General features: G+C 53.8%; 12 protein-coding genes across 12 annotated transcripts; 4 read left to right on the top strand and 8 right to left on the bottom strand.

The window, feature by feature from the left end:
• Nucleotides 1-52: 52 nt before the first annotated feature.
• Nucleotides 53-4,387, top strand: SETTUDRAFT_28375 (uncharacterized protein; the record flags this gene model as incomplete). The annotated part of the gene is made up of 4 exons (XM_008027701.1): nucleotides 53-71; nucleotides 204-599; nucleotides 655-812; nucleotides 866-4,387. The coding sequence occupies 4 exons, from the start codon at nucleotides 53-55 to the stop codon at nucleotides 4,385-4,387; spliced, it is 4,095 nt and encodes a 1,364-aa protein (XP_008025892.1).
• A 1,133-nt stretch (nucleotides 4,388-5,520) lies between these two features.
• Nucleotides 5,521-5,832, bottom strand: SETTUDRAFT_39497 (uncharacterized protein; the record flags this gene model as incomplete). Its single annotated transcript, XM_008027714.1, has 1 exon — nucleotides 5,521-5,832. The coding sequence occupies one exon, from the start codon at nucleotides 5,830-5,832 to the stop codon at nucleotides 5,521-5,523; it is 312 nt and encodes a 103-aa protein (XP_008025905.1).
• Nucleotides 5,833-6,390: 558 nt separating this feature from the next.
• On the bottom strand, nucleotides 6,391-7,254 carry SETTUDRAFT_161243 (uncharacterized protein; the record flags this gene model as incomplete). The annotated part of the gene is made up of 2 exons (XM_008027790.1): nucleotides 6,391-6,959; nucleotides 7,011-7,254. 2 exons carry the CDS (start codon nucleotides 7,252-7,254, stop codon nucleotides 6,391-6,393), a joined length of 813 nt encoding a protein of 270 aa, XP_008025981.1.
• A 1,169-nt stretch (nucleotides 7,255-8,423) lies between these two features.
• Nucleotides 8,424-9,130, top strand: SETTUDRAFT_28372 (uncharacterized protein; the record flags this gene model as incomplete). Its single annotated transcript, XM_008027700.1, has 3 exons — nucleotides 8,424-8,469; nucleotides 8,524-8,864; nucleotides 8,945-9,130. The coding sequence occupies 3 exons, from the start codon at nucleotides 8,424-8,426 to the stop codon at nucleotides 9,128-9,130; spliced, it is 573 nt and encodes a 190-aa protein (XP_008025891.1).
• A 301-nt stretch (nucleotides 9,131-9,431) lies between these two features.
• On the bottom strand, nucleotides 9,432-9,746 carry SETTUDRAFT_28371 (uncharacterized protein; the record flags this gene model as incomplete). The annotated part of the gene is made up of 2 exons (XM_008027699.1): nucleotides 9,432-9,566; nucleotides 9,624-9,746. The coding sequence occupies 2 exons, from the start codon at nucleotides 9,744-9,746 to the stop codon at nucleotides 9,432-9,434; spliced, it is 258 nt and encodes an 85-aa protein (XP_008025890.1).
• A 3,078-nt stretch (nucleotides 9,747-12,824) lies between these two features.
• SETTUDRAFT_109769 (uncharacterized protein) lies at nucleotides 12,825-13,885 on the bottom strand (the record flags this gene model as incomplete). Its single annotated transcript, XM_008027789.1, has 4 exons — nucleotides 12,825-12,992; nucleotides 13,099-13,458; nucleotides 13,517-13,742; nucleotides 13,806-13,885. Coding segments are annotated over 4 exons (834 nt in total), but the record flags the coding sequence as incomplete, so codon positions are not given.
• A 1,725-nt stretch (nucleotides 13,886-15,610) lies between these two features.
• On the bottom strand, nucleotides 15,611-17,761 carry SETTUDRAFT_39493 (uncharacterized protein; the record flags this gene model as incomplete). Its single annotated transcript, XM_008027713.1, has 1 exon — nucleotides 15,611-17,761. The coding sequence occupies one exon, from the start codon at nucleotides 17,759-17,761 to the stop codon at nucleotides 15,611-15,613; it is 2,151 nt and encodes a 716-aa protein (XP_008025904.1).
• Nucleotides 17,762-19,525: 1,764 nt separating this feature from the next.
• Nucleotides 19,526-20,441, bottom strand: SETTUDRAFT_169142 (uncharacterized protein; the record flags this gene model as incomplete). Its single annotated transcript, XM_008027788.1, has 1 exon — nucleotides 19,526-20,441. A coding segment is annotated over one exon (476 nt), but the record flags the coding sequence as incomplete, so codon positions are not given.
• A 1,351-nt stretch (nucleotides 20,442-21,792) lies between these two features.
• SETTUDRAFT_169141 (uncharacterized protein) lies at nucleotides 21,793-23,149 on the bottom strand. Its single transcript, XM_008027787.1, has 4 exons — nucleotides 22,889-23,149; nucleotides 22,786-22,812; nucleotides 22,200-22,685; nucleotides 21,793-22,122 (listed from the first exon to the last, which is right to left on the bottom strand). Exons 1-4 carry the CDS (start codon nucleotides 23,125-23,127, stop codon nucleotides 22,065-22,067), a joined length of 810 nt encoding a protein of 269 aa, XP_008025978.1. The 5' UTR covers nucleotides 23,128-23,149; the 3' UTR covers nucleotides 21,793-22,064.
• A 570-nt stretch (nucleotides 23,150-23,719) lies between these two features.
• On the bottom strand, nucleotides 23,720-25,134 carry SETTUDRAFT_169140 (uncharacterized protein). Its single transcript, XM_008027786.1, has 2 exons — nucleotides 24,575-25,134; nucleotides 23,720-24,525 (listed from the first exon to the last, which is right to left on the bottom strand). Exons 1-2 carry the CDS (start codon nucleotides 24,932-24,934, stop codon nucleotides 23,851-23,853), a joined length of 1,035 nt encoding a protein of 344 aa, XP_008025977.1. The 5' UTR covers nucleotides 24,935-25,134; the 3' UTR covers nucleotides 23,720-23,850.
• Nucleotides 25,135-25,558: 424 nt separating this feature from the next.
• SETTUDRAFT_169139 (uncharacterized protein) lies at nucleotides 25,559-26,401 on the top strand. Its single transcript, XM_008027785.1, has 3 exons — nucleotides 25,559-25,679; nucleotides 25,744-25,889; nucleotides 25,943-26,401. Exons 1-3 carry the CDS (start codon nucleotides 25,601-25,603, stop codon nucleotides 26,081-26,083), a joined length of 366 nt encoding a protein of 121 aa, XP_008025976.1. The 5' UTR covers nucleotides 25,559-25,600; the 3' UTR covers nucleotides 26,084-26,401.
• A 12-nt stretch (nucleotides 26,402-26,413) lies between these two features.
• On the top strand, nucleotides 26,414-27,617 carry SETTUDRAFT_47405 (uncharacterized protein; the record flags this gene model as incomplete). Its single annotated transcript, XM_008027731.1, has 3 exons — nucleotides 26,414-26,835; nucleotides 26,903-27,282; nucleotides 27,330-27,617. 3 exons carry the CDS (start codon nucleotides 26,414-26,416, stop codon nucleotides 27,599-27,601), a joined length of 1,074 nt encoding a protein of 357 aa, XP_008025922.1. The 3' UTR covers nucleotides 27,602-27,617.
• Nucleotides 27,618-27,920: the final 303 nt, after the last annotated feature.

Here is a 27,920-nt window from a genome sequence, read left to right as displayed (position 1 = left end):
CCCACACCATAGCCCGCTGCTACAGCAGACACGCCTGCCCGTTGTCGCCGCCATGGGCCGCCCCAAGAGAGGTAAGTCGTGCGCCCCCCATGCCCATGCCCATGCCCTCAGCCGCTCGCTCCTCGAAACATGTTCTCGCTGCCACTGTGTGGAAGCGACGCCATCTCTGCCTCGGACGGTGCGCCCGGCTGACCCCTCGCCAGTCCTCTCCTTCATGTCGCAATGGGGCGGGCTGCCACACACGCTGCACAAAAACCCTCCCTCTGCGGCTCCCTCGCCGGGCTCCGCGTCCCCTGCCGGCCCCCCCTCGCCCTTGCCCAGGCAGCCCGCTGCCTCCAACAGCTTTGCCCACTCGGCCACCGCCCTGGAAGCCTACAACAACGACCGCCCGCCGTCGCGCACCGCCACCCACCGCGAGCGCAGCGACTCCCGCGCCTCGGTCCGCCCCATGTCCATGATCCAGACATACCAGCCGCCCGTCATGGAAGTGAGCCACGACACCCTGCCCGAGCTGCAGCGCATCTTCATGTTCCTCAACAGCCATTCCAACAAGCTGTACCAGGAGGGCTATTTCCTCAAGTTCCACGACACCGACTCGCGTACGTCGCCCCTCCCCCGATGACTGCTGGCCCTTGTGATACTGACCCTATGCAGGCGGCCGTCCGGCCGCAGATCGCCGCTGGCAAGAGTACTTTGTCCAGCTCGTGGGCACCATTCTCTCGCTGTGGGATGCGAGTGCCCTCGACCAGGCTGGCGGCGAGGGCGAGGTGATACCGACCTTTATCAACCTCACAGACGCCGCAATCCACATGGTAACTTTTGCTCCCGCCTGGACGCATGGCATGGCTAACCCGCACCCCCCCAGATTCCCTCCATGACGCTCAAAGACGGCAAGAAGCTCGACAACATCCTCAGCGTGTCGACAGCCGCCAGCAACAAGTTCCTTTTCCACTTCGATTCATACCACGCCCTCACACAATGGACCGCCGGCATCCGCCTGGCCATGTTCGAGCACACGACGCTCTCCGAGGCATATACTGGCGCATTGATTGCAGGCAAGGGCAAGGCACTGAACAACATCCGCGTCATACTCGACCGCCAGTGCGCAAAGTACGAAGACTGGGTCCGCGTTCGATTCGGAGCAGGCACTCCGTGGCGCCGATGCTGGTGCGTCGTTTCTCCGCCAGACGAGAAGGAGTATGTCAGACTACAAAAAGTGCAAAAAAAGGCCGGCGCCTACGAGCGACCACCAGTCCTCCGAGGCGACATCAAATTCTACGAAACCAAAAAGGTCACCAAGCGCACAAAGGCCATCGCCACGGTCAAAGACGCCTACTCCTGCTACGCCATTTACCCCCAGTCAAAACCCCTCATTGACCAGTCCACGCTCGTCAAGATTGAGGGCAAGATCACCGTGCACTCGAATCCAGAGAGTACGACCGAAGGCTTTGTTTTTGTTCTGCCAGAAACACGACCCGCCATTTCCGGTTTTGAGATTATGCTCCAGTTTCTCTTCCCTGTGTTCGATACCTTTTCCCTATACGGCCGGCCCAAGAAGCTGATTGCAGATGTTCTGGACACGCGAGGATTAATGTTTGCTATGCCGTCCGATCGGCGCTACGGATATCTGGAAATGTGGGACGTGGTGGGCCTGATCAACACAGAGGGCAGTGACAAGTGGTCAGAGCGCCAGTGGAGAAAACAGTTGAAGGACCTGACATCGACCCGTATGATGAACTCGGGCTCGGATTCAGATTCTGGCTACAGGCGAGCTAGCCGCAGGAACACTGTGAGCCGAGCAGGCTTCCCCCGTCGTGGCCTACGTTTTGAAGATCAAGGCTCCGTCCGCTCCAGCCCGTCTACGCGCCAGTCATCTCCTACAAGGAGGATACCGGAAGACCTCCAAGTGCAAGCGCCCCGTCGTATTGGAACTGCACCAGCCGTGAGTCCGTTTGGTACACCACGCCATCAGCGCTCCGTATCCGAGCAACCCAATGGTCAACTCCAAACGACACCGCCAAAATTCGTCCCTATTGAGGCATCGTTGCCAGACGAGCGTGCGCCAACGCCGCCTGAGCATCGTGTCTTTCACGAGCCTTACCAGAATGGCGCCGTGCAGCCTTACGACAGTTCTGACTACGATGAAAGCCCTATAAGGGAGCCAGAAAACTTGCCGCCGCCTCCTGCAGACTTGGCTGCCCCGCCTCAGGGTATCGTCGATCTCCCACCAACCCAGGAGCATGCCGCCAACCAGAAGCCGCCCATTCGCCCAAACATCCCCACCATGAAGCCAAACCCAGCCGTCGACTCTGCCACACTTCAGCAGATGGCTGACGCTGTACAGCCCGGCGTAGCCAACGCCGCCCTTGCTAGCCCTTCTTGGAGAGGCCATGAAACCATACAGAGTAGGCGAAGCGGCGACTACGGTGAGCCAGCACCAGCCATGACGCTTGATGTCACTTCAAGGCCACCGCCATCAAACCAAAACTCTGGCAATCGTCTGTCCACGATTCCTGCGTCCCCTTACGTTGAGCATTCAGAATTTGTCGACTCCCCAAATGGCTACCATCCCATTGCCCCGCCTGTTCCAGAGCATAGTGAGTTACCACAGGAATCGCAAAGCCAGGAGCTCCCCTTCCGCCCCCAGCCTGGGAATGGCAGCATTCCGCGTAAGCCAGTGCCAGGTCCGTCTCCCCTCGCCTCGCAAGAGGATGATACCCTCTCAACCTCTAGCTCAAGACTCGACAGTTTACGAAACGATATAATCGACCCTGATGCACTCGACACTCTCGATCGCCATCCAAGCTCCTCAAGCAGCCGTTACGACGATGACGGAATATCTACATCTACCCCAGACTATGCCAGTGTTACTGAAGAGGAACCTACGCCACGCCAGCTTCCCCAAAGGCGCGAGGATCGACCCCGGAGTGGGGTGTTGACAGTGGTTGGAGACCCGAGCGTAAAGGTTCCTACGGATGCTCAAATCGGATATCAGTCTGTGTTGGACCCAGCCAAACCTGCCGCAGAGCCAGTGAAACCACCTACCGAGGACGAGATGCCAAGCATCGACTTTGGACCGACCTATGCTTTGGACTTTAATGAAAAGCGCCCAAGTACGAGCGGAACCATGACACAGATGCTGCACGACAGTGGAGCTTCACAGCCAAGGGAAAATCCTGCAACAACTCTCGGGGAGCAAAAAAGGCATTCCTACATGGCTGCTCCTAGTCCTCCTTACGCGTCTGGACACATGCGTAGTATCTCTGATTCTACACAGATCCATGAGCCCCGACAGGTGCCTTGGCAGCCAGCTGCACCCCAGAACCATCACTCAGATAAACTGAGACTGGATCCTGAAGACTGGGTATTGCACCGTGCGTCTCAGCAACAGCCTATAATGCATGGGCACTCGAGAAGTGTATCGCGTACGCCTCCACCCTTTGGTCGCACACACTCGGGGGATTGGAGCCAAGTGCAGCGATCTCTTCAAGAATCCCCAGGCCATGTACGCCCGCCAAGTCGCCCGTTGAGTTTTGCTGCCGATACACTGCTGGTTGATAAACGACCCACAACATTGTCGGCCCGCGAACAAGAACAGGTGGCGCGAATGACAAATACGCCACTTCTTGATCTGACACAGACCCCCAAGAAGTTGCAAAAGGAGCCTGCCACGGGTCTAACAGGCTTCATTGACAATCGCGAAAAGGAAAGGGCCGCCTCCAAGGTCAATCGCCAGAGCTATTCGTCGTCTATGCAAGCCGAAATCGACAGGCGGACGCTGGCGGCCCAGCAGCGCCAAATCATGGAGGTTCAGCAACGTCAACAGATGGAAGCTCAGCAGCGCCAACAGATGATAGTACAACAACAATTGCTGCAGCAACAGAAACAATTGGCCTTGGCGAAAAGTAGCTATACCCCAAGCATGATGGGAACACCAAGCGGCATGGGTGCTGCAAGTGTTATGGGCGCTCCTAGTGTTATGGGCGCTCCAAGCGTCATGGGCGCCCCGAGTGTTATGGGTGCTCCTAGCATGGTGGGCACTGCCAGTGTCATGGGCATGCCCACAGGTCCAGGGACGCCGTCTAGCGTAGCTGGTATGGGGTACTCTACACCAAACCAGATGCATCCCATGTATCAGCAACAGCAATACTTTCCACAACAGCCATCCACTCCATACATGCAGGTTCCTGGTGCTTGGGGTACACCACCAGGCCAAATGTCGCAAGGCCAGTACTTTCCGCAACAGTCATCGCCAGGCTATAGCAATATGGGTCAGCAGCAACAGCAAACACCACCAACACAGGCCTACGGTGCAAGTTTCGACCAAGCCCAACAGGCGGCAAAGCTTGCATACCAACAACAACAGCAGGGTCATTACCGACGATAAGCCTCTTCCAAAATGGCATAATGAAAGCATAAGTAGTAGTCAAGATATTTCCCCGAATTGGTTGTAATCTGTAAAAGATTACGATTTTGGATAGCAGCATCAGCATCAGCATCAGCATTCACCTTGTCATCATCTCGTTTTGTATATACCTAACATTCCTTTTTTTCCTTCCCTTCCCTTTCCTGTTTTGCAGCTTTCCTTTATAGTCCGTCTCCAACCCATCCGATGCCATATCGGTTTACTGGACTTGATTTGCATCTGGGAGGAGTTGAATTTCGTTTTTTTTTCGTCTGTCTCTCTTGCTTGCGTTGGTTTTTTTTTGGAAAATCAAAGATTCTTGCATAGTAGCCAACGTGGTTGCACCGGAATGGAGTTTATGAGATTTTTCTTTTTCCTCTCTCTCTCTCTCTCTCTTACATAGATTGCCGGTTAGCCTTGGACGTTCCTTTCTTTTTTTTCTTTTGCTCGCTTTTAGTCGCGTGTGCTGTTCTTTCTTTCATTCTTTTTTCTTACATATCCTCTTTTCTTTTTCATTTGTTTAAACACTGCATCACTTTTCTTTTTCTTTTTCTTTTCCCTTTTTTTTCCTTTTTGGACTTGGAAGATTGGCCTCTCTTTATCATAGAGCGGGGAGGGGTGGGGAAAAAAACCACCACATAACATATTCTTCACTCTACACAGCATTAAATAATTCATAATATCAAGACTTGAAAAAAAAATTGGAAAGAGAAAAAAAATAATTGGATTGACAAGATTAAGCGATTCTCAACAGAAAAAAAAAATAAGAAGAAGAAGAAGAAGAAGACTACTACATGCACACATACATGAATGCATGCATGCATACACAGAAATAGAGAGTCTCTTCACCGGCGAGGAAAGAACAAAAGATAAATCACCTCGGTTCAAGTGCAAGGACCCAAAAAAAAAGTGCGGGGCAGATGATGATATTCCTTCTTTCCACTACATACAAAGACGGTAACAAGCTACCCCTCCATGAATACAAGCTTTGCATACCCGGTAAACCCCTCTTTTTTCTTCTTCTTCATATTGCATTTGCTGGCTCCACTTGTCACGCGGTCCCTGCTTCATCCGAATACCATCACCGGTAGTGGTAGTGGCGACAATAACACAGGCTAACCACGACCGACAACGGGGCCGTGAGCGATAACGGGGGGCTCCGTGTAGTAGTTCTTTACATCTTCCATGATTTCCTTGATGGTCGAGTCCTGAGCGGCGTTGCCGAAGCCCTCGGGCGTCTCGAACTCGAGCACCGAAATGCAGATGTAGGGGCTGTCGGCATTGGGCTCCGTCACAGACCACGACTTGAAGCCGTGTTTTGTCCAGTGCTTCTTGCACAGCTCCATGTGCGACGTGAGGTAGTAGTCCTTGTTGAACGTCGAGCCGTCCTTGCGCGGGTACATGACAAATACAGTGCCGACGGCCATGGTGGTGGTGTGTGTATAGAAAGGGGAAATATAGTAGTATTGAAAGGTAGGTCTGGAACTGGTCCTTGACGAGGATATCGTTTATCCTTGTACGAGTTTGCTGTGAGACTGGGAATTGTGCAGTGGTGGTGATGTCGTAGTATATCGACTGAGGGTTCCGGTGTGTAGTTTATATACACTTCCGGTGGCCCTCGGTTTGCGTAGTGTAACCCCACCTTGGGATCGTCTTCTCTCGGCCCCTAGTCCTTGCTTTGGCGTGTTGACTAGAGGCTGCTCCCTAGTCTCTGTCTTGATTGGGCTAGGGCCGACCGATGCTGCTTACGTCTGCATACATATGGGCACCCGACTAACCGCGTCTGCTTTCAAGCTTCCACGACTTGCTGCTGCCGGATACTCTCGGGTGGATACTCTCGGGTGGGTATCGCACTGTGAGAAGCAATTTGTGCAGCTGGTTGACGAACGACTATGCTGATCTTGGTATGGCTTCCGAGTAAATCGCAAGGGTACCCGTAAGAGGCTTTTGACCGGTGTAAAAGCATAACACCTGGAGGCGCTGCTCTAGCCTCCCGTACGACTGTCCTTTATGAGACTTTCCTTGACTACGACAGTGTTCTGGGTCCCCGGCTTCGCGTTCGGCTCTGGATAGCAGATATTTGGCATCGACACGTCGTTTCGCAGTCCAGCTATCCTGACGTCGCCCCAAACTCGTGCTGCGGGTGGGCCTGTGGCTTTCGCCCACACGTATGCCATCTTTTCCATGCCCCTCAGCCTGATTCCAACAACCGTGTGTATTTCTGTCACTATCTTGTTGCGAGGACGATGTGACTGCGTTAATGGCTCAGCGTCTTGTGTGTGCAGTGGCTTGAGCGCGATGCTTATTCGCTGAGCGACTGTGACTTCTTTGATGACAAGGCCAGTTCCCGAGTTTGGATACCGCCGTGGAAGTATCGAGTTTGTGACAACACCATCCTCTTCATGCGTGCAATCCGTCAGTTTGAACCGAAGGCCTGGGTCGAGGCCTATCTTTGCGTCTGGAAGCTGGCCGCCGTCGATAGTGCACGAGTTGCCGGACTCGAAAAAGAGTTGTAGCGTCGGGAAGAAGGTATTCATCGCCCAGTAAACAACCTCTGCGTATCGTCAACTTGGCTTATCTTCACATCGGCTCTGGCTGTACGTACTCTCATTGACCAGATACATAGCTGGTACCGTCCCTCCGAACTCGACTGTGTGTATCATGTTGACGATGCGCGGTACAAATGCGCCTTGTCTTTGTGTATCCACAGTTGTTGCCTCTGACCCTCGTATCTCGTCGTCGTACTTCAGGACCTCGCTGAGCTGCTCCTGGGATTGCAATTGCGGTCTAAATGCGCGCCGCTCCATCTCTCGGTGTAGATCTTCCAATGAGCAGGTAAAGTAGTCCATGCGACAGAGCTGGTGCCTGTGTTGTGGATGCCGTATAACCCGGGAACGCGAGATGCCTGGTTTGTGTGTGTGGGTTGTAACGAGTGATTTGATTATACTTGATTGAACGGAGAGAAATAAAAGGGCTGGATATGTTCAGATGTTTCGGTGAAGGAATGCATGTCGGCGCTGAGGCCAGTCTGCGTTTGCACGCAGTGCATACAATGACTTCACTACAACCGGAAAGAGGGTTCAAGTGGACCACAACAAGAAGGTGCGCCCAAACTATTGGCCATATCCACAACGTCGCAGCTCCTTTTCAGACCTGACATTCAGCAATCCACGTAGGTTCCATGGTGAAAGCACGTGTGGACAGGGGTTAATATTCACCAAGGTGTTTATGAGCTTGTGCAGTTGCTGTTTAATCTACATGTGCAGGGTCAATACATGCGGTAATCAGATTCTCGCATCCTACATTTACGATAACATCTCAAGCAAATGGATATGCGAGTTAACTGCAGTTTTAGCTATTCATTTGTTGATTTGTTCTATAAGTGATTTTGACATGCTGACGCAGCAGATTTCACGACACAATAGAGTACACAATGGAAGATACAGCGAGGTTGTTTACCGTGACCCTATACCAAATACGTAGGCAGTAATATATAGTAGCCTCAGATTTAGTTGCATATTCAACAGGAGTTAAGGGGTTTTCACACAAGAAGAAATGATGAACTTAGCACTATTTGTCTGGTATCTATCAAGGTGGGGTAAATCGTTGTTTTAATCTAGCCGCCTATTTATTCGATAAACGCAAGGGTATTTAAATATTGTGATGGCGTAAGAACGTCACATCTACAAGTTGTATCACTCCAGCGCCGTTATAAGCTGTAGGAATGGTTATAGGTAGCTGTTGTTGTATATCAGAGAACCAGGCTGACTTCAGCCTTGTAGGCAATACTTGTTTTCAAGCGCGTAGAATAAGTCTGAGTATCAGAGCTTCTACTTCAAGTAAGGCTCAAATGTGTGCAGCCTAATCAGGCATAGAATGCTCCAGTGTGTGCCTGTGTCACCCGACTAGTGCCTCTTGGCGGATGCACTTATAGACCCCAGCGCTTCTGTATCACCTTCTCTGAGTTACTCCGGGCCCAGAGACGTTCAGTCCTATCGAACTGGAACTAAGAGTCGCTATGAGGAGCGCTGAAAGGCCGCTCGGCTTCCTTGATCTCTCAGCAGGTAACTAATCGAGAAGGACGACAGTACTGTGCTATTTACTGACGCAAGCAAGAGCTCCGAAACCGCATCTACAACTTCACTACCGAAACACCAAATGCAAAATTGTGCCTTTGCTCGTGGAAACGTTCGCGCCAGCCTCCCCCAAGTCGTATGCGGACCGCGTGTGGAAAATCTTTGCCCTCGCGCAGACTAGTAGGCAGATCCGGGCTGAGTTTGGTCCACTCTGGATGCGAAATACTGCTATCCGGTTTGGATCATTCTGGGATTTAAAGCAGTTCATCTACATCTTCATGCCGAATCGTGCAGACCGCAAACATCTACTCAAGATGTTTGAAATTACATGGGAGCATCGTATCGAGGACCACAGGAAACTGCACATCACACCGCTGCTTCGCGTACGCTCATTCTGCCCGCAGTTTTATTTAGCTTTGTGCCCTACAAACTGACACCGGCATATGAAACCCTCCCCGATGAGGACGATTACAGCGTTGTGAGGCCAGGGATGGGCGATGAAGAATACAATCGGGAGCAATTCTTCCACGACCAGATGGACTATATGAATGTCGTATCCGAACTTTCACAGACCGCCAACGAGGCCTGGTTAAACAATTTACGGGAGAGAAAGATGTCAGTTTTTCTCTCCATCGATATAGTCGGATGAGTGACAATCTGCATCTTTTACAAAGAGAAAATACCCGTGGACATCAACAGCCATCGTCCTGCCCAAGAGCTTCTCACCAGGTGGGGGACATTGGATCATAAAATTGTATCTAAAGTGAATTTGGTAACCCAATATGAAGAAATACGGCAATCAGGGGACATCAAATTCAATGTGAAGACATTAAATGGGCAAAAAGTACATTTTTCAAACCTGACACTGCGTTCCTAACTTAAACATGTATACTTGGACTGTCCTACGATCCAACCTCTTCCTTCACGACAGAATGGCTTCTCACAAGTCATCAATTGTTGCAGCAGCACCTGCTAAAGCCCAGGTAACAAGACTCCATGACGTGGAAACCGCCACGATTCTGGCACCACCATTCGCATTTCTTGGCCCAGTCCAAGCGGCAGCTGGAGCGTGCGCCGGGGCAGGCCTGGTTCCGATTAGCTTTTATCAAAGAGAAAGAGGTCATGGTATGTAGGGGACTTACACGAGGGAGAAGACCAGCACGCTCGGCTTCTGCTTCGCGGGCTTCAAGAGTAGACAGAGCGGGGGTGCCTACGACGGCGGTGGTGAGGGCAGCAATGACGGCGATGACAATGGTGGACTTCATGATGAAACGAACTGAAGTGAGAAGATGTTGCTGGTGTTAAGATGTTCAATTGCTCTGCTGATTTCTGAGCTGCTCAACTGACTATTCTACACTCCCTTCTTTTATATCCAACCGGCCATCTTTCCGCCCCCATGGCCATACCCATCTCAACGTGCTGAATGCGATGAATGCGAGAAAACACCACGCCGTATACATGGCCTCATCTCCATTTTCTCGTATCCAGCAATTTATCTGGGGCAAGGCTTACACGCAAGCTGAAGCTGTGTCCAGCGAGTTATGGATAGAAACCGCTATTTTCGTAGACTTGGCGCTTTGGGCCCCAAAAAAGCGAACACAAGCTTGCTTCTAGTACGGACTTGGCGCGCACAACACCCTGTGTGTGACGTGGATCAGCCTTGTAAGCCAATTACTGTAATGTAGCACCGTAGCAATTCGCTTCTCTGGCTAAGTAAGGGAAAAGCCACAGCGTATTGGGCGTTGTGCAATCCACCCCCTGAAACAGAGTACCGTCACGAGAGAAGAGGCAAATCCATATATAGAGCACTCGGACTGGAGTAGTACAACAAAGACTGAGCACATGGAATCCTACAGACACCAACTCCGCTCGTCGGAGTGTCAAAGAAAGAAAAAAACACGCCATTGCCATCGCCGACGTAAATCCAAACAAAGTAACTGCCCTGCGGCTGAGACAAGGGCCTTGAATACGTAACATACACACATGTAGAACGAGGCTACTGCGCCCCCACCCCCAGCAAATCTCCATCTCCATCTCCATCTCCACGACCCCGCCTCCGCTATGTAAGGCCCACCGCAGGGCTCGGGGGGGAGGACGAGGGGGAGAGAGAGAGGGAGGGGGGCCAAACACCCACCCACCCACACCCGCATCCATACACCCACAATGAGGTAACCGACTCGCCGCTATCAAAAAGACCACAAGCCCAGCCCACTTGGCCAAGCCAAGCCCTATCTGACCCTTCGTCCCCCGCACGCTTACCGGTCCACGCCCATTTAGCAATGCGAATACGAGCACGAAACCCCCATGTAGGCCCAGACCTCCTTCGCACCTAAGTAGCACACACACACACACACTATCTCTCTCACCCTCTCTCAACGCGCGGGAAATAAAATAAAAAAATCCGTTATCTTAAGTTTGGGGGGCCCGAAGAAAAAGGAAAAACACCCCGGAAGAAAAAGTAAACAACAAGTATGTTTAGTGGTGGTGGTAGTATGTAGCAAAGTGGTTCCTTGTGGTGGGGAGGGGGGGGGAGGCGGGAGACCGGAATGACGTCCAGCGGTTCTGAGTGGATGGCGTCGCGCGCGCGCGGCATGTTAGTGTACCTGTGTTTTCCATCTATTGGGGGAGGAGGCGAGGGGATAGATTTGCCGCTTTGAGAATGGGATGTCGATATTTGGTTGGGGCTAGATCGGGGTGTTTTTTTTTTCGTTCGGTTACTTAATTTGCGGGTTGGAGCAGTGGTCATGGTCATGGTTATGGTCATGGTTGGAAATTGGAAATGGTCGGGAAGATAGGGAGGATGGGTTTTGGGTGCTGGAAATCACACAGAGGAAGAGGTGGAGAGAGGGAATGTCTGTGTGTGTGTGTGTGTGTGTGGTACAAAAAAGGAAAAAGGAGTAAGTAATCCCCTTTCAACCAGACTTAGCAGCACAGCCACACAAATGCTGTCACTGTAGTGGTAGTTCGAATGGACCCCAAAAGCAAACCAACCCAAGGATTTTCCAGAAGTAGCAAAATGTAGGAACGCAGGAATAAACAAAATACAAGAAAAAAAGAATACCGTTCCTGAATGTTAACATCACGTGCTCTGTAACGCCTCACACGGGAATAGAACAAAAGAATCTGCCTTCCTCGATACTAAATCAAAGAAAGAAAAAAAAACCACGTGTAAATACTATTTTAGCCGCCTGAAAATAGAACCGCAGGTCCCTAGGAACTATAATTCACAGCCTTCGATTAGGAGAGAAGAATATAGCGCTAGAAGAAAAAAACGCTCTTTGAGGATATATGTACATAGGTACTTGGCCTTGTAATGTACACGGGCTGTAAGTAAAGAGAACGAGTGTTGGACACGTACACACACACACACACACACAAACAAAAAGAGAAAAGAGAAAATATAGGGGAAAAGCGCATGGGCTGCCGTGGTATTCTCGCTCCGCCAAAAAAAAACAATATAGCAAACAGCCTCCGCTCAAATGCGCGAAATTAAAAAAAACAAACAATAACGACAATAATAATATTAACAAGGAAAAAAAAAGGGAGAGGGGAAAAAGGGAAAGACACCTATGTATATCAAACATAAAGAAAAAACGCATCTAACCCCCCCCCATCACTACTTAGTACACCGCCACCCACACGCAAAAAAACGCCAATTGAAAAGACGTATTCCGGATAAAAGGAAAAGAAACAGACAGACAGACAGACAGACAGACAGACAGACAGACAGACAGACAGACAGACAGACAGACAGGACCGCAGATGCAGGAATGGGCCCCCAAAAAAAAGACATTAACAAATACTTCAAGGGATGGCTAGCTAAGTAATCAACACTCGACAATAGGTGGCGGCACGCGGGGTAGCATGACTTCTGGCCCCTCGCACGTGACGACTTGCGACTGGGCGGCCTCCATGTGCGGGCCGAGGGTCCAGGCATACAGGACCTCTACTTTTGTATCGACATGGACGTCTATGGAGCGCATGCACTTCCAGGGATCTGCATCGAGAGCCGTGTTGCCGCGCTTTTCGTCTGCATCTAGACTCGCGGCTCGTGTGGGCTCAGCAAGAGTAATGGCGTCAGGAGGAGGGGTCTCGCTGTAGGTCGGTGGTGGTGGCAGCGCCGCGTGGTTGGTTACCGAGTCTTTTCTTGCTGCGTTCCGGGATGCTGTGTCGGCGGAAAGACGGCAGGGCGGGAGGGGAGGCAGAGGAGTGAATTCTTCTCCGCAGCTGTTATGCTTTACGCCGCCACCGGCGCTGGATAGCTCGCCATAGTACTGCTGCGAGCCGTATCCAAATCGCTTCTTCTTCCGGTTATTATCGCCCTCCTCTTGGGTGCCGTATAGCGTCGAGGTTTCGCGGAGACAGCGCATGTTTTCGCGCAGCAGCGGCCAGATGCCGGGGAAGTTTGCGACGTAGACGGCGACCGAGGCTTCGCGCGTGTACCACAGCATGTAGCGGTACGAGTAAATGTCGGAGAGGTTGTATACTTTTGTTAGGATGGCGGCGAGGATCTGTGAGGAGCGAGCGAAGAAACAAAGGTTAGTATCTGGCACACGATCAAGGGGAGGGGACACTGAGGTGGGAGAGAGACAAAAGGAACAGGGGATGCGAGCATACGACAAAGGTTCCCATGCTAAATAGTACGACTAACCCGATTTTCTGCTTGGGCGGCAGCGACAGCGACATGATGACTGGGATGGGGATCGCAATGAGGAGCAGGTCGCTACTGATGTTGAAGATGGACTGCACAATGGCATATGTCTGCAGTGTCGCGCACTGTTCGTTGGGCGGAGGCATGGCCCAGTATCCTGCGAAGGGCCGACACGTGGTGAAGAAGGTGATTTGAACAGCCACCCAGCCCATGGCGACCCATGCGGCGGCGGCCTGGATCCATTTCATAACTGATGTCTCAGTGAGCACACGGGCAAACATGAAGAGCATACAGGCTTTGAGCAGCCAGATGACGTTGAGCATACACTGCAGGAATGTTAGTCTCCAAATGCCTCCATGTATGTGGCATGTGATTTGGACATACCTGCTCAGACACAAGCACCACCTTGGACCCCTTGATGCGCGCATCAATCTCCTCCTGGGTGAAGTCGTCCATGTGTCCGGGTGGAAACAAGTTGCTGCCACCGCCAGTAGCTATGGCGTTGAGAGATATCATCAGGCCAGTGTAGAAGCCCGGCACCAGCGTCATCATGAGCCAGTCATCTGCGGCAAAGCGCGTGAGGCTACGAACCTGGCGCCAACGGGCAAAGCTTGACGATGCAACAGATTAGCGTGGGTACGTAACAAGATCAAAATAGAACCTTTGGACTAACGTTCGCAAGACAATGAAGGCAATGCCGATGCTAAACAGAATCCACGACTGTACCGCTAGTCGGTGTGCAAAGTCGGCCATGCTGACAGTTTTGTCTGGGCCCGGTTTGCAAGGAGTCGGAGGTCCGTCAAGGGCTTCACTGGTCGTTTACTATGGTTAATACGGCGGTATAGGCCCGATTGATGCCCTTGTGTGTGTTGAATCATGCATCGACTGGATGCTCTCAGAGAAAAGAGGTTGTAGTGGCTGGTTTGCCGTGTAGCATCAAACGGCGGCGATTCAAGCAGAAAGCTTGGGGGGGGGGGTCGTGTCGTTGCGTGAGGACTAAGGAAATGGATAGACAGTAGATATCTTGCTGGCCGTCCCCACGAGCCAGGCGATAAGGCCGGGTTTAGTACATTGGACCACGAGCCGCATGCTTTTGGCATGGCTCGTACGAGGAAGGGCAGCTAGCCAAACACTAATCCGTGCCTATGGGTTTTGCTCAAGCAGTCGGTACTGTGCAGGGCTGGGACGCGATGATCGGCACCAAGCCTGATGCCACGAGCAGCAGAGATCAGGCTCATGCGTCAGGGAGGGGGCCTGGAACCCCGACTAATGATTCGTGGAGGAGGCGACTCCCATTGGTGAAGGCTGGGGGAACGAGTATGGCCGGGCCTGAGGTGGAGCACGGGAGGCAACGGAGGCGACGGCGGGCGCGGGATGTGGGTTCGCCATGGGCGGGTGCGCCCACGCGACGGATGCATGACATGGTTCCTGGACAAGATAAGTAGCAGATAGGGGAGGGGAAGAGAGTCAGGGCGCTTTGCAATACCGTTGCGATTCCGAATCCGATAGATGCCGTGGCTCTCTCTCTCTCTCTCTCTCTTAACGCCCCCCACGGCCTTGCAGTGGGCTTGCTACTGCACTGCCTGACTCGATCTGCACGCGGGAGCGCCAAGACTGGCGATGGGAGAAGGGCCAAGACCATGACCTTTGAGCTGGGTACGGCTTGACAGGACAGGACAGGACAGGAGTGGCCTAATCTCACCCAGCTCCCAAGGGGCCAGGGCCCTGGAGCCAGAAAGGGCCGGTCGGGAACGGGCTGAAAGCTTGCGGCGTAGGGAGGCAAAGCATGACCTCAGCATCGAGCGGACCTGGCTCCATGGCGATGCAGCAGCCGGCGGACGGCCAGGCTGGACGGCCAAGGTACACGACTTGACGCAAAAGGCGTTGGTCAAGATAAGAAGAAGAAGAGAAAAAAAAGCAACACCAGAACGCTGTCGCATGTCATTCGCCAACTGAGACACTGGCAGCGCATACGTCCCGAAGAATTGGGCGGCTGCTCCCAGCCTAGGCGCCACAAGGTTTCGAGTCAGGTCTTCAAGAACCACGTTAGCCTGCGTATCCTCACTGGCGCCGAAAGTCTATTTGACAGTGCCTCAGCTTGCACTTGGCTCCGCCTGTCTCGGCCAAATCTTACTGCCACCGTGTGCGTATACCAAAGCATATGAGGCGCTCAACACGCAAAAACTAGGTTCTATTGATTACAACGAATGTAAGTATCTGGAAATAAATGCACATGTCCCCACCAAGATGAAGCACCCTCCCCTCACAAACTCCCCTTTGCGGAGACGCCGGAACAAGACCGTATGCGATCTACACGCTGCCATGCAAGCCTTTGCAAGGAAGAGAGTCAAGGGACCGACATTGCCTCCCCGTATCAAATGCAGAAGAGATCCCCGCTAAGCAACACACGCTAAGCCCACATAAAGACGGCTCGACACACGCACAAAAGGCACACCAGTGCTCAGAGACATGCTAGAGCTAGAGCGCCCAGCTGCCTCTCCGCACAGCAGTGCCACTGCTAGGGCCCGTGACATCATCCTCGGCCATGTTGGGGTGCTGTCTCGCCCACTCCTGGATGTAGATGCGCAACGCCCGCCAACGCATGCACGTCTCCTCCGTAATCTCAGAGTCCTTGAGATTGCCGTCTTTCCCAAGTCGTATGTACCCGCGCGACGAGGCAAGGTGGTCATCCTGCCTCAGTTCAGAAATGGGAATGCCCGAGATCTTGGAGAGCTCCTCGTCAAACGGACGCGCCATCGACGGGTAGCCCAGCGAGAGGTAGTTGTACACCTGCGTAACAAAGTCGTCGCCAAACTCTTCTTCAATCGTCTGCTCCACAGCGAGCTTTTCATCGATGCCTGCAAAGTCGGACGACGCAAACGTGGCGCCTGAGCTAGACGCCGGGGGCGTGGGGGGCAGCAGACTCGCAGTGGGCGTGGGATAGGGCGATATGGGATTTGGCTTCTCGTTGTGGGGCGTCAGGAGACCACTCGGCCCGCGTGGAGACTTGTCTCCACCATTGACGCACATTCCACCCCACAGACCATGAGTGCTCGACGCTCGACTGTTGGCATTAGACCACAATGATGGTGTTGTGCTGGTTTGCCTTCCATTTCCCACGCCGCACCACAGACTCTCTCCCTTTTCCGAAGCGGCCTTGGACTGCTCCGAGAGATAGCACATGGCTGTCTTGACGGCATCGCACCCTTGCGTGGGGTCGAACCGAGATGGCTCGGGTGATGCGCAGCGTGGAAATTTGATATCCTGCCCAAGCATCGGAGGTCGGGCTTCTCTGCGCTGACGCTCCAGTTCAGGGTCTTTGCGTTCGTTTGCAAGCTTCTTGGCCGTGGCAGCATCGAGAAAGCCGGCTGGGTTGCCAAACGGACTAAACGCAGGCTTTGCGTTTTGTGCAGGCGCCGACTTGTCCTTTTCAGTCCCTTGTTTTTCATGGAATTTCCGCATATCCTCCAACTCCCAGTTGATTTGTGAGTATGATGCCTCTGGCTGCTGTTTCGCCTCTGTCATGGATGGCTCAGACTCGTCCGTGTCGTGGTCTACATAGTGAGTCACAGGCTCGTGGTCCTCGCTGTTGGGGAATGCGGCCAGTGCCTGTTCTTGAAGTTGCTTCTCGGCAGTCTTTGCAGCCAGCTGGAGCAGATATCCGGCAGAAGTGCCGTCCACACTTTCTCGTCGCCGCGTGGCCTCCTTGTACATGAAGGAGTGGTCGGAGCTGTAAGGAAGTGACTCGATGGGCGACGATGGCACTGATGCCTCGGACTCGGAGGACTCGATGGGGTCCAAGTCTGGTACACGGAACGAGTGCTGTGAAGAGCTAAAGTACGATCGCCGTCTGCCCAGCGGTGAAGCGTTGCGTTGAATCTCCAAGAACAGGGGATTCTGTGAAATATCGTAACTTGGCGTATTGACTGGCGGCGTGGGTGGTATGCCAAGGATTCGTGCCTTTCGGGCACTGATGAATGAATCTGGTGTCGCTTCCGTCTTGTCGCGTGGCAGCAGTGCGGGCTCGTCGTCGCCGGCCTTGCGGTGTCTCTGGGCAGTCTCGATGAGCTGGGGCCTGTATCTCTTGATGGGCAGCTTCTTTGAGGCTGTTTCCATGGGATTGGCCTTGAATTTATCCGTGGGGGATGTTTGCGCTTCCCAGTCCTTGGCAAATCTGTGACGACTGCTTCTTGTTGTGGTTTCTATTGGCTCGGGAGCAAAGCGGCGGTTCGACCTGGCCGTGGTTTCGAGAGGTTCGGGTTTGAATCTGCGGTTCGCCTTGGAGCTTGTGCTCGTCGTCTCAATGGGCTCCGGTGCGAATCTCCGGATGGATTTGGAGCTCGTGGTTGTTGTTTCAAAGGGCTCGGGCAAAAACCTGCGCGTGGCTTTTGAACTCGACTTTGTCGTCTCAATAGGCTCAGGCGCAAATCTTCGGGGCTTTTTCCCCTCGGCCTGCTCTTGCCGGTGCTTGTCCTTGGACGACGAAACTGTCGTCTCAATGGGCTGGGGCGCAAACCTTGGGGGCTTATCCCCCTCAGCATGCTCTTGCTTATATCTATCCTTGGAGGACGAAACTGTCGTCTCAATAGGCTCGGGCTTGAAGCGCCGGGGGGGAGCTGCAGAAGCCATTTTCTTAGTATGACACCACCCTTGACAAGTGTCTCGTTACTTTGCTGTGTTGGAAATGGTCTATGTCACTGATGGTGTTGAACCGCCAATAGCAGGGCGCTGTGGCCGTCGGGATGGACTAGCAGCAACAAATGGCAGTCTGTCTGCGTTGCGGATGCGCACGCGAGCGGGGAAGCTGGTCGGAAGATTTCGGAGGCATGCAATTAGGTATGAGGATTGCAATGCGTGCCGGCTTAGTGAGAAGCGCAAATCTAGGGCAAACGGAAGGGCATGCAGATTGGCTGATGGCGAGGGCGACAGGTGTCGACTGATGTGGTAGATGGGATGATGTGGTGTTTGGTATTGGCTGGGATGGTGTGTGTAGTACGACACTCGGCCCGCTGGTATAGTAGAGTTCAAGGGTGCGTGTGGAGGCTTGGGGAGCGTCAGTCGCGTGCGCCGTGGGATGGATGGCGGTGCACTCACCGTAGGCCGTATCTCAATTCCCACACGGCCAGGGGTTTGTCAAAGTGCGGAAAGCGTCTGAAGGAGAGGATGGCGGGCAACATGTGAAAAGGCGCAATGCCGAGCAGGCGGACTAACGGCGACTGGCGGCGGCGGCGGCGGTGGGTAGTAGTAGTGGTGGTGGTGCGGGTGATGATGGTGTTGGTGCAGGATGACGTATGGGGACAAGACTGAGTCGCGATGACAGACAGCCCCTGGAGCGCCCGCGGGGGGGTGGGTGGGTTGTAGATGTTGGTCGAGAGCGGCGAGAGGAGCGGCGAGGAGTGGGGGGGGAGGGAAGGGATACGGTATATGAAGCAGCCGTGGTGCAGTAGTGCTAAACCCTGGCCAGACGAGGAGACGCGGCGAAGCGACGAGATGCGGTTTGCTGTCGGGTGCAGAAGAGCGCTTCGATCAAATCTCGCCCGCTGCGCCTCGTCTTTTCCCGCCCGACTGCTGTCAATAAGATTGGGATATCAATGCGCGGTGCAGAGTGGAGCGCCCATGTCGCAGCGGCACCACTCGCAACCGTCGCCCAAAACAAATATAGATGGCGCTGGCAGGCGGTCAGGTCGTGGCAACCCGACAAGAGCAGGCGGACAGGCAGACGGGCAGACAGTGTGGCACGTCGGCCCAACAGGCCCAGAGGCCGTGGACTGGACCGCATGTCACGGCACCGGGGCGGCGTCTAGCACTCCATGGCGTGCAGGCGGAGGGAGGCAGTGTGGGTCTTGGGATGGCGGCCAGGCAAGGCGATGCGATGGGCAGCTCGCAGACGCGACTGAAGCGGCCATGGAGCGGCGACGGTTGAGCTGGGGGATCGACGGTGGACAGCCTGGTGGTGGGTGAGAAGGATGGCGGCCCCAAGCATGCGCCCAGAGCAGCCTGTCTTGCTACATACTGCTACCGCTCCTCCTCCTCCTCCTCCTCCCGCTCGCACGCCCACGCCAACATCGCCCGCTCGCCCGCTCGCCATGCAGGCACGCGGCCAGGGATATGCCGCGCCAAGCCACGACCGCACATTTGCCCGCCTGGACGATTCCCAATTCTGCTGCCATAATCATGGCGTCTTGCTGATGCCCACTTTGCTCGCCTGTCTGGCCTCATCGGAACACGTCTCGCCATGCACGACGCAGACGCACGGCGCGTTCCCTGTCTGCTGTGCACACACACGCTGGCTGTCCGAGAAAATGCCTCTATTCTGCTATTCTATGCTGCCACAACTATGGGCGCATCCGCGGCCGCCCACGCCACGGTGCAATGGCTGCGTCTGCAGCTGCTGCTGATGCTGCAACGGCGGTACGCGACAGTGCGCCCAATGGCGTAGCGCGAACATGCGGGTGAAGTCGGAACCGCGCACGCCCTTCACACCCTCTGCCCTGTACACCCATCTATGTATCCATCCATCCATCCATCCATCCATCCATCCATCCATCCATCCATCCATCCATCCATCCATCCACCCACCCCCATCCTCCATCAACCCATCATCCACTTGACCGCACCTCGTCTCCTGCACCTGCCCACGCGCCCTCGTCTGCTGCGCATCGCTATATAGTAGACTGGCAATCAATTTCTGACGATTCAATATACAAGCAAAACTAGCCCACCCGGGCGCAACCGCTTAGGCGACACGGACTCGTAATTCCCGAAACAAGCAAATGCCTCGCGTGCTCCCCAGCAATACCACCGTCGCCAAACTACCAAACACCACTCACCATCTAGCACGCTCCGAATCGAGGCGGTGAGACGCTCCTGTGTGCAGGTGCATACTCGCGTGCCAGCTGCTCCATCATGTACGCCAGCCGACACCGATCCGGCACAACCAGGTGCGATGCCGGATCCCCTCTGCAGTGCTCAAACTGCGGGCTGAGACGCAGCGGCGTTTGCAAAAAGTGGTAGCTGATTGGCAGAGGAGACGCGACTCGCATGCTACTGATCCAATACACGACTCCTGGATTAGGCGACGAGCTGCGAGCGCTGCCGCTTCTGGAAATTGCCGGGCTGTGCTCCCCAGGCGACGGTGGCTCGACAACCATACTCGCACACATGTCGTCAGATTCCCGGGTCCATGGCAACTGCACATCCCCCTCGTTCCACCCGGCTGCATCCACCTCTGACATGGACGCCTGAGAGCCACTTGCATCCTCAGCCTCTTCACCACCTCCGTCTTGCGCCTCTGCATACGAGTCCATGCTCTCTTCTTCTTCTTCTTCTTCTTCTTCTTCTTCTTCTTCTTCTTCTTCTTCTTCTTCTTCTTCTTCGCCTTCATCGCCGATGGCCGTCTCTTCGTCACTCTCGGCCCCACCACCCTCGTCCTCCTGGGCCTTTTCGCATCCATATCCACAATCGTATCCGCAGTTCCTCGCATTAAACTGCGGTGGTCTATCCGGAGAAAGTGTGTTCATGTTTGATTGGTTGGGCCCATCATTGCCATCCTCGCGGTGATCCATTGTGAAATCGGCAATCCAAGAAGCTTGGGACAAGAAGAAACAACAGTCAGGCTGTATGCAATGACACTATCAAGGTGATACACTCAAGGTGATATACCTACACGACGCAATTGTTTGAAACGCTAAAGATGTACACACTAATAATACAGATGGAGGCCCTTCCAAACCTACGTTGCAGGAAGAAACTGCAAACCCACAAGTGTTGCGGATGCAGCTTCTTTAAGTCTTGGGAGCACAGGAGCATCATTGGTCGTTAGCCATCAGCCACTTACCACCACCCAGCAACCTCGTGAATCGCCTCCGCACAAACAACACATTCATTTCCCCTCTCCGCCAAGCACTAGCTGGACGTCTTTCCCCTCTTTCATCAGAATCAGCACCAGCCAATGTCACGAAACAGGGCCAATATATCTCCTCTTCACGCCCCTTGCTAATAACACACAGTCCATTCACAACTCTGCTTCTCCGCCCACAGCGACGCTCCCTGCCTAAATAGTCCATATCCTTTGTCATTCTACCCTCGCCATGGATGCCTACACTGGCAACGATGTGTGTACCGAGAGTAACCGACACATCAGGCCAACCATCTCCTCGTGGCACCACTGACGATATGTTTCGTCGCCGCCTCCAAAATAAAGCATTCTCGTCGATTGGGGAACCTGCGACATGGCGTGCACTACTACTCCATTCAGCTCACCGCCGCCACATGTCTTGTACGCTTTCAGCAAGCAACCACACAGAGCGGGGTAAGACGGTCTCATCGGTGACTACATTCGTCAAGCTTTGCGCCCCTCAGCCAGCCCAGCCAGCCAAACACAACTAAACACAACCAAACACAATGAGACTCGTGCGCGGTACACATTGGCTGACTGGATTTGACCAAAACGTCGACGCATGATCCTGGATGGCTGCGTTGTGCCAAAAAAAATATCCCGGTGTTACGACAGCCATGGCGCCGCACGTGTTGGACATGTGCTCGAGTTTGCATGTGACAATATCTTTTCCATTTTTCCGACCTACCTAGATTCACTTCATGTGCCAGCATCTGACCAAGAAAAATGAACATGAGATTGATGATTTAATATTTGTCTTTGTTTTCTCTCAAGTCTATCCATGCCTCTACTACATATCCCTTGTTTTCTTGGATATAGTTCTTTGCTCTCTCTCTCTCTCTCAGTCTAAGAGAGTGCGTGTATTCCCTCTATCGCCCGAGTGCACGTGGAATGTCATCTTCTCACCATAAAGAAAAAAAAACCCCTCTCAACAATCTTCTTCACACAAACAGGCAAGATACCAGTGTTATCCCAGTCGTGAACATGCTGATAATGTTCCAATCCGTTCCGTTCCTAAGATTCCCTACCAACACGTTATTTGTTATGCCAGAGCAACGTCCGCAGCGAATCCCACTCGTCTGATTGCACATAACTGCATTTTACGGTTAGCCAAAAGCACCAGATCAGCAATACATGCCCGGTACGAGGACAAGCACAGGAAATACGCACATGTAACTCATACTGCTCCGGAGACTGCTCTGCATACTCTCAGGATGCCACCTGAAGATATACATTACCATGGCCCAGCTCAGACTGGCGAATGCCGGCCACCCGTTCCTTGACAGCGTTCGACTCAACTGGCCGTTGCCAAACAGCTGCCAGCCATCGACCTGGGCGTGATGGTGATGATGATGCGTCTTGTGATGGGCATTTGCCGCGAGGCGAGGCTGCACGGCGAGTTTTGCCAGGGCCAGGCACACGCGCGCCGCCACGTAGATGACGATTTGCTGCGACACCGAGTTGTGGATTGTGCGGCCAAACACCGTGTAGCCGCCGAGCAGGCCCGCGAGAAACGAGTCGAATTGGCGCTCCTTGCCATTCGGCGATGTGTGGCGCAGGAACAGCATCGTGGATTTGTACACGAGGGCAAACAAGCTCAGGTTGCGCGCGTGCTGCCGCGTCGCCTTGTACACGAGCGAGCATTTTGACCGTAGACTAGACAAGGGAATCGTATCAGTTTTTTTTCCGTGCGTTTGAGCAGACATATCTGGAGAGAGAGGTAGGTATGTATCGATTTTGAGAGGGGAGCATTTACCTTCCCGATCTAAAGAGGAAAATCATCCTGTTTGCGACTCTCGTATTAGCCCATGGATAACCTTCTCAACGGATATCCATCCTGCGGCCGGAAAACAACTTACACCAGCGCGTGCGGAAAGCGCACTTTGCATCCGTATACCACGCCATTCCTGACGCCTTTCACCAGTGTGAGGATATCGTGGTACTTTGGATCCAGGACGATGCGCTCCAGGGCAGTCTGTTTACACGAGCGCTTGTCAGCATCAGGCGCCAGAATGCGGGTGTATGTAGGGACCGCGCCGGGCACGACTTGTGTGGATACGCAGGGTACGGCGTGTGGATGCGCGAGTTTCGCAGCCATGAGTAACGTACTTCGAGGGCTTGCAGACGGTCCATGTCGGCGTGCTATGTGGGGTATCGACTTGAAAAGGAATGTGCGAATAGGGACTGGAAGTATAAGGGTACGGTTTGTCCGGTGGTTGCGCCAAAATACGTCGGGCGGCAGATCCCCAGCCGACTGTGCGAACGAGCCTCGGTCCAGCCAAACGCGCAGCTTGCGATGACGTCGAGTGCGCTTTGTTGTCTTGCGGCGTCGCTGCGATGCTCAGGGGAGGCGCGGAAAAAAGGAGAGAGAGAGAGGGATGCTCCGGAGAGAAGTCGGTCACGCGGCGGGCATGCAAAGTAGTTGTAGACGGGTAACGTGCCCTGAAGGCAAAGGCGTCGCAATGGCGGGTGACGCTGGCGGTTGGTATCCTCGGCTTCGCGTCAGATTCCCGGCCTGGCTTGCCTTTCCCCACAGATTGGAGGGCCGTTTGGCGCTAGGCCGCGATTGGAAGGGCGCAGGGGTAGTGGCCTCGCTGCTGACATGTGAAGGCGTGCAGGTAGGGCATTTGGCATGTGCTCTTTATGCATGGCTGCAAGAGGATCCAAACAACAAAGTCTATCAGCTGAAACTACGACTATCATGGTATCTATATGCCCGCACCTTCATGCTATGCTTTTGTTCTTCCAAACGCCGTCACCTTGTACCACTGCTCCTTAAATCCTCGCCATGGCTACGCTGAAATCCAGCAGAATGCTGCCGCTACTCAGACCCCCGACTGGGCCAGCGCTTCTTGAGCTCCTCGTATACCGTAAAGATGAATGCAGAGCTCGGAATCGACCTTGCAACGGTGATTCCGCATCCACGGTACATGCCCTTGATGCCGTATTGCTTCCAGACCGCTTTGCCCACGGCAGTAAAGGTCGACCTTCCGCCAGTGAGCTGCTTGACGTCCTCTGTCTGCATCCTCGACTTGATTGTGTCGGCAGGAAAGAACATGAAGTTGTATGCGCCGCCAGCAACAGAACCAGAAGCCATGCGCTGCCATACGAGAAGGTCCTCGTCTTTGTCTGATGCGTTGGATTTCTTGAACAATATCTTCATGCCCTCGTAACCGCCAAACCAGGCTGCTCCGCCTCCTGTTTCGCGGATCAAGGTTCCAAATTGGCCGTGCCAGTAGCCCCTAAGGCCCTGGTGCCGATAGATGGAGGCAATGACCCCTCGGATGGTTGGTGCGGCGCCTATGCTACCAGGCGTTTCCAGAGGAACCTGCATTTTGCACTTGACGAGTTCAATAGGAGTGAGGAATAGCGAGGTAATGGCTCCAGCAATCATGCCGCTGCAAAGCATGCCCGAGTAAGGCAGGTCTCGCTCAGGGTGTCTCATTAATTCGGGGTATATGCCCGAGGCTTTGAGAGCATCTCCTGCTATGCGGTACTGGGCTGGGTTAGTGACGAATACAAAGCCTACCAAAGCGACAACTTACACTAAAGAACAGGGTGCTGTTTTCTATGGCAGCTCCTACTAGAGGCGCACTGATGCCTCTGTATATGCCCAGAAATCCATCCTGCCGTAAGGACTTTTTGAAGCAGTCCAGTGGTCCGGTGTATCGGAGAGGCACAGTGTCTGGCTGTGACTGCAGACGGACCTTGACGGTATCAAAGGGGTACTCGATGTACTTGCCCACGACTCCAGCCGCTGAGCCACATAGGATATCCTTCAGGGCTTCTTCTCCACCCCCGCCAGCATGTGCTGCTGCAGGGCCCGGTACGTCTTCCATGAGAACTGGGGTGGGCAGCTCGACTCTTCCGCCCACCACCGCCACAGGACTCTTGTGTGCCTCCATCAATCACTGGTATATACGGTTTGGTCGGGGTTGTATGGCTCTGGGTCAAGTATGCTGTTAGGAAGCAGAGGGCATGTTGGGTTCCAAGAGTTGTGGGCGGTGAGAGGGCGCGGCGATGACTGTTATGAGGCCGAGCGCATGTCAAGGACAGAATGCGACAGGTCGTTTGCGCAATTGCCTAGGGAGTAGGGTCGGCGAGCGAGGTAACACGAGGAGTGACGGGCGGGAAGAGGCGGTGATGTGTAACTATGGGTGATTGCAATTACACGAGTCTGACGCCCGACGTGGTGCAGACCGAGGAAGACTTTTTCCCTAGCTCCAAAAAATCTTCAGCGTGTCAGACGGAGCATCGTGGAGCGTACAAAGGGCACGGCGGCCAAGTGGCCAAAACATGCCATTGACGCGGTTTTGGGCGTGACGAGAAAAAAAAGGCGCCTCCTGGCTTGCAGAAGCCAAATCCGCCTTCTCGTGGCATTAATCTTATCAGATCTGATGGAGGCTTCATGGCCTGTCGCTACACAGACCACCCCGCTTTCGGTAGGCGCGACCCTGACCCTGCAACCCATGGCGCGCTATCGATATCGGCTAACTTTTCTTGCGCCGTCTGCCTGCGACAACTCTGGCGCAGACCATCATTGATGCTCCGGCCTGCGCAACACGACCACAATGTCTGCCACTGCTACGGTCACAGCCGAGGCGCCGCCCGCGACGGAGACGGTGCCTGTCAAGGGCATGAAGAAGAACGGTATGCGCCTCCAGCAGCAGCAGCAGCAGCAGCAGCGACCCGGCCTATCTAACCACGCATGCAGGCAAGCAATGGCATGACAACAAGGCTCCGTTCCGCCCAAAAGCAAACCAGTCGACGTGGGAGAAGCGCCTGGCGGATAGGAAGGCGCTCGCTGCAGTAAAGGCAAAGGAGAAGGAACTCAAGGACGAGAAGGAGGCTGAGCGAGTGGTAGGCGATGCGGGCCGACGAGTACGCAGTGCCTGGAGCTGACAATGCAATAGCGACGAGTCGAGGCTATCAAGGCAAAGCGCGCAGCCAAGGAAGAACGCGAACGGTTTGCCAAGATGGAGGAGAAGATGCACAAGAGGCGTGTTGAGCGGTTGAAGAGAAAGGAGAAGCGCAACAAGATGCTCAAGTCGTGAGCGCAGGCGACACAGAAAATGCAAAAAGGAAATACTGCTTGGAGGAAGTCGGACACACCAAGCGACGTGAACAATGATACCCTGAGCTCCAGGAAGTAGATAGCAACTACGGCTTAATCCCGCCATGGAGCCGCCCAGGCCATATACTATAACAATTGGAACAGGCAGTGCCATGATGCGCGTCTATGAATGAGAGATTCGCCTCTTGACATGCTTGTGCCTGATGGCGCTGGGACCCCTGCACCGACACGCGACGCTCGGGTAACGCTCACCCAACCCGCCCAACCTCAAGGTCAACGCCCGCATCGCTCACCCACCCTCCACCATGACATGGAGCGATCGCCGTACTTCCATGCAGGCTTGGCCGACCCCACCCGGTACGAGACCCGCGCGATTTCGGACCCGGTAAAGAAGTCGCATTCCCACAAGCACAAGTCGTCGCGACACCACCACGACGGCCGCGATAGCCACCACCGCCATGGCTCCAGTCGACGTCATGCAGCCAAGGAAGCCGTGCAATCGGCTATCCAGATACAGCCACCCGCCAGTTTCGGAGATCTACTGAGGCAGGCCCGCGGGAGCAGAGACACCAGCCCCAGTCACAGTCGCGGGCACAGCGTAGCCCCAAGACAAACGGATGGAAGTGCGAGTGGAAAGGAGGAAAACGCCCTAGGCATCACCATCCCGCCACGGAGACCACTCCGACAGGCCGATGTGGAGCTGGAAGCAAGAAGGGTCAGAATCAGGCAACGGTCAGTCTGCACCACTGGAGATTCTTCTTGCCATTTCATACAGAAGACCCCCTAACATGCCATTCAGGGATATCCGTACCGCCCTACAGTCTCTTTCCGACCAGTCTCTCAAGACTTCGCGCCGCCTAGATGACACATACTACTCGATCCTTGAGAGGATATCTGTGTTGCGACAGACCATTGGTACACTACATGAGCTGTCAAGCCTCACCCGCGAGCTGCACGAGAACTTTGAGGCGGACACTGCAGAGCTCGTAGACGACGTGAGTGGCCAGGTTGAAGCATTCGATAACTTCAAGACACAGCAACAGCAAGTCAGCAGCCTGGAGGAGCGCATCAAAGCGGGAAAGGAAAAGGCAGATGCTCTGACAGCAAGACTGGAGCAAGCCAAAGAGCATGTCGATGCAAGGGCCAAGTCTGAAGCAGAGTGGCAGGCAAGAAATACGCGTATGGATATCTGAATCGACTTATTGAAGTAAGCTAACATGTTCTAGATTGCATGCGCATATTCTGGATTGCAGTAGGCTTCGTAATCACCCTCTTCTTCGTCTTTGTTCTTTTCCATCCCCACGAACCAGCCCATGATGGTGCTGAACAATTCAAACCCAAATTGGACCCTGCCATTCTGAATGCCGACGTACCTGACATGGCAAAGGAAGCCATCACAAGGGCAGCAACATCCAGAGTCAGCCCTGTAGTCGACACGGCCAAGACCAGGCATGTTCTGAAGGAGGATGAGCAGCTGCGGTCATTTGATGAGTTATAATACAGTTTGGTTTCATGATACCCTAGTTGATAATAGAGCCAGTGATTATTTTATAGAATCAAGTTTGCAGTAGATCATTATTCAAAGATATAAATCAGACTTTTGATCATAGGTGGAGGGCTTCTACTCTTGACATTAATAATTTGTCTCTACCGACACCCACGCACGGCAGTGCCAAGAAATACCGACAACGTCCGACATCCAGCAACTACACTTGGCACCTACGCCTAGCACTTCCATGCCCATCATTTCCACGCCCGACAGTCACGCCTGTTAATTACCGGCATTTCTGTCAACCACTGTCACTTCTGTTAAGCAC

Source organism: Exserohilum turcica (assembly GCF_000359705.1).
Source record: "Exserohilum turcica Et28A unplaced genomic scaffold SETTUscaffold_20, whole genome shotgun sequence".
Lineage (NCBI taxonomy): Eukaryota > Fungi > Ascomycota > Dothideomycetes > Pleosporales > Pleosporaceae > Exserohilum > Exserohilum turcicum.
The sequence above is the reverse complement of the archived record's forward strand: the minus strand, read 5'-3'. Positions and strand labels throughout refer to the sequence as shown.

Excerpts from the sequence above, each read along its gene's own strand:
- SETTUDRAFT_169140 (XM_008027786.1), bottom strand. The coding sequence starts at position 24,934 with ATGGAGGCACACAAGAGTCCTGTGGCGGTGGTGGGCGGAAGAGTCGAG. Across the intron at positions 24,526-24,574 it reads ACAGCACCCTGTTCTTTAGT|TACCGCATAGCAGGAGATGC; the intron begins GTAAGTTGTCGC and ends AACCCAGCCCAG.
- SETTUDRAFT_169139 (XM_008027785.1), top strand. The coding sequence starts at position 25,601 with ATGTCTGCCACTGCTACGGTCACAGCCGAGGCGCCGCCCGCGACGGAG. Across the intron at positions 25,680-25,743 it reads CAAGGGCATGAAGAAGAACG|GCAAGCAATGGCATGACAAC; the intron begins GTATGCGCCTCC and ends CCACGCATGCAG. Across the intron at positions 25,890-25,942 it reads AGAAGGAGGCTGAGCGAGTG|CGACGAGTCGAGGCTATCAA; the intron begins GTAGGCGATGCG and ends ACAATGCAATAG.
- SETTUDRAFT_169141 (XM_008027787.1), bottom strand. The coding sequence starts at position 23,127 with ATGGCTGCGAAACTCGCGCATCCACACGCCGTACCCTGCGTATCCACA. Across the intron at positions 22,813-22,888 it reads CGCTTTCCGCACGCGCTGGT|GATGATTTTCCTCTTTAGAT; the intron begins GTAAGTTGTTTT and ends AGTCGCAAACAG. Across the intron at positions 22,123-22,199 it reads CGGAGCAGTATGAGTTACAT|TTATGTGCAATCAGACGAGT; the intron begins GTGCGTATTTCC and ends CGTAAAATGCAG.